This window comes from Dipodomys ordii, unplaced genomic scaffold, assembly GCF_000151885.1.
Source record: "Dipodomys ordii isolate 6190 unplaced genomic scaffold, Dord_2.0 Scaffold54, whole genome shotgun sequence".
In the NCBI taxonomy this organism is placed as follows: domain Eukaryota; kingdom Metazoa; phylum Chordata; class Mammalia; order Rodentia; family Heteromyidae; genus Dipodomys; species Dipodomys ordii.
This window is the reverse complement of record NW_012267270.1, coordinates 2521794-2525298: the sequence shown is the minus strand read 5'-3', so window position 1 is coordinate 2525298 and position 3505 is coordinate 2521794. Positions and strand designations below refer to the sequence as shown.

The 3505-nt window shown below is 43.4% G+C and overlaps 1 protein-coding gene across 8 annotated transcripts in view; it reads left to right on the top strand.

The window, feature by feature from the left end:
- The window catches only part of Ppp6r3 (protein phosphatase 6, regulatory subunit 3), a 115009-nt gene that overhangs the window by 88800 nt on the left and 22704 nt on the right, over positions 1-3505 (top strand). For all 8 annotated transcript variants that reach the window (XM_013021063.1, XM_013021061.1, XM_013021060.1 and 5 more), the window contains 2 exons: positions 416-470; positions 1131-1261. In XM_013021063.1, the coding sequence (XP_012876517.1) occupies positions 416-470; positions 1131-1261 (186 nt within the window). The remainder of the gene's footprint in view (positions 1-415; positions 471-1130; positions 1262-3505) is intronic.

Below are 3505 nucleotides of genomic sequence, written 5' to 3'. Positions count from 1 at the left end.
GCGCGCGCGCGCGCGCGTGTGCGTGTTTTGTACCAGTAGTGGAGGGTGTGTGTGTGTTTTGTACCAGTCCTAGGGCTTGAATTTAGAGTTGTGGGGAGGCCTGGGCACTGTTCCTGACCCTTTTTGCTCTAGGCTAGTGTTGAGCCACTTGAGCCACAGAGCTACTTCTGGCTCTTTGGTGGTTAATTGGAGATTAAGAGTCTCACAGACGATAAGTCTGCCTGGCCTGACTTTGAACTGTAATTCTCAGATCTCAGTAAATTGAGTAGCTAGGACTACAGATGTGAGCCACCCACCAACAACAACTACTAATGGAGATTTTAATGAAACCATAAACATTTTAAATTTAGAATGATTCATAACTACTGTTTCTGAGAGTCTGTGGGTTATTAAAATACTTCTATTTTGTTTACAGTGTTTCTTTCGATCGGGTATCAGACATCAACTTTACTCTCAATACAAATGAAAGTGTAAGTATAAATGCTTCCTGTCATGACCTGTGTCACATTAGAGGGGTAGGGGGAGCTAGGATGTGCTTGGAGTTAGGATGGGGTTTCCCTATACCCAAGGGCCTCTGCATTGTGGGAATGGAGTCCCATATTGATGATGTATGATGTCAGCCACTCAGTGCCTGACCAGGCACATGGCATGTGTTTGCAGCGTTGACTAGGCTCACAAAACCAGTGTTGTTTGTGATAGTACTCTGGATACTTGGCACAGAGGGAAATCTTCTATTCCCATGAGGGAAACTTTGGCTGGGTCATTCTCAGCCTTTGGACCTGGCTCCTCTGGCAACACTAAGACAATCATACCTTGGTTGGGCACAAACTTAATGATTTTATGCTGATAAGCATGAGAGACCACTGGTTTCTTGCTGACCTGATAAGGTAGAAAGAATTTGTCATCTGGGAAGTTTGTCCTTGCTTAGCTCAACTAGTAGAGCAGAGGCATGGGCTTCTAATTAGATCTAGACTGCTCTTCTGGGGAATAAGCTGACACCTTGATGGGCTAAAAGTGAATTCTGGAGAAGAATACAGTGCAGCCTCTTGTGTACCCATTGTAGCCTAGTTTGGGGTGGTTTGTTTTTGTTTTTTGGGTTTGTTTTGGTCATTTGTTCTGTTTTTCTGTAGGGAAATATTGCCCTCTTTGAAGCATGCTGTAAGGAACGAATACAGCAGTTTGACGATGGTGGCTCCGATGAGGAGGATATCTGGGAGGAGAAGCACATTGCATTTACACCAGAATCTCAAAGAAGGTCCAGGTAAGAGAGAGATTGTTACGATTATAAATAAATGTAAGCCTTGTTCAGGCAAGTGATGATCATGAGACATGGAGCTGTGTGTCATCACTAACATACACCTAACCCAGAGACCATGCTTTTGTTCCATTGGAAGAAATGCCCTTGATCAATGAGAGAGTGACAGCACAGCCATCTGCATGTGTTCAGACTTGTGAAATGTGACTCAACATCTTCTCATTGGGAGACAATGCTGACAGATGAACCATACAGCACCTTAGCCTAACTTGATGATTACAGATTGTCCCGATTCTTTCTTTATTTAGTGTTTTGTTTTTTCTTCTCATATTTCTAAGAGTTAAGTCTATCTTGAAAAGCATAGTCTTACCAGTTGCTATCTCTGGGTCAAACCAGTCTTTTTTTTTTTTTCTCTTTTAATAAGTAATGCTATTATATGGCATGAAATTGAAAGGAAACGAACAAGTGGTATAAAATAAAGAGTTCAGAGCTGTCCGATCACTGGACTTCCTCAGAGCTGCCTGGTTCCTGCTAGTGTCCGCGCTTACATTGTGTCTCTTAAGATCCTGTCTTACTGCGAGGTACAAAAGATTCAGTAAGAGGGGCTGGGAAGTTGGCTCAGTGGTAGAGTGCTTGCCTTGCATGCCTGAGGCCCTGGGTTCGATTCCTCAGCACCACATAAGCAAAAAGAAAAAAAGCCGGAAGTGGCGCTGTGGCTCAAGTGGTAGAGCGCTAGCCTTGAGCTGAAGAGCTGAGGGACAGTGCCCAGGCTCAGAGTTCAGGCCCCACGACTGGACCAAAAAAAAAAAAAAAAACAATACTCCTATGACATTCAAGTATCCAGGATTGGATTCCCCACCTCATGCCAACCCCTGCAGGGTCCACACTTGACACATCTCTGTGTCCTCCTGTCTGGATTCTTGTAAGTGTTACAAGCTAAGAATCTAGTCTCTTTAAAACAAGGTGCTAGCTGGGCACTGGTAGCACATGCCTGTAATCCTAGCTTCCCAGGAGACTGAGATCCAAAGATCATGGTTCAAAATCATGTTGTTAGGTAAGCCAAGCTCAGAGAGGCAAACAGTGTATGTTTTCTCTCATATGCAAAAGCTAGATCTAAAATACATTAGGACATGGTAAATTATATAGGACTCTAGGCCTTCAGACACAGTGAGACCAAAGAAGGATATTGGATATTATTAGGAGAGGAATACAGAGCTGTGATGCCTGTCTGCGTCTAATGATATAACATAATAGTTATTGATGGGCTGGGAAGGTGGCTGAGTGCTAGAGCGCTTGCCTTGCATGTATGAGGCCCTGGGTTCCATTCCTCAGCACCACATAAGCAGGAAAAAAAAGCCGGAAGTGGCACTGTGGCTCAAGCGGTAGAGCGCTAGCCTTGAGCTGAAGAGCTGAGGGACAGCGCTCTGACCCAGAGTTCAGGCCCCATGACCGGACCCAAAAAGATAATAGTTATTGAAATGAATTCCAGGAAATAAACAAGAAGTTATTTTTCTTTGTTGCTCTTTTTGTTTTCTTTCTGTCTTGTTTGTTCATTTACCTATCTGTGGGAAGGCAAAGGTAGAGGTCACAGAAATGGAGAGACAAAAGGTGAACAAATGCAACAGTGGTACTCACTAGACATTATGTTGAAAAAGATTGTGGTTCAAAGCCAGTCCAGGAAGGAAAGTCTGTGAGACTCTTAACGTCTAGGTATAACCATCAGAAAGCTGGAAGCAGAGCTGTAGTGAAAAAAATCTAAGGGACAGTGCCTGAGTTCAAGCCCCAGACCCATCACAGAGAGAGGGGTAGGAGGAAGAAGAGGGAGAGAGAAAAAACTAGGTGCTTTGAATGATGGTCAACAGATCTTTTAAGAATTGTAATGTCTTAAGCAGAAGAACTGAGGGATAGTGCCTAGGCCATGAGTTCAAGCCCCACAAGCAACCAAAAACCAAAAAGAATTGTAACATAACCCCACCTACTCAAAGTTAGGTTTCATGGAGTATGCAAGTTAGAGCATAGTTTTAGGGATGTAGGTAAACTTTTTTTCTGTTTTATCAGTGGAACCATAGTTGTTAACCCAAATGTTGTAAATCCTCCATAGAAAGGCTTTCAGGTGTAGGTGTGTGTGTGTGTGTGTCTTTGTGTGTGTGTGTGTGTCTTTGTGTGTGTGTGTGTCTTTGTGTGTGTGTGTCTTAAATGTTGTAAATCCTCCATAGAAAGGCTTTCAGGTGTGTGTGTGTGTGTGTGTGT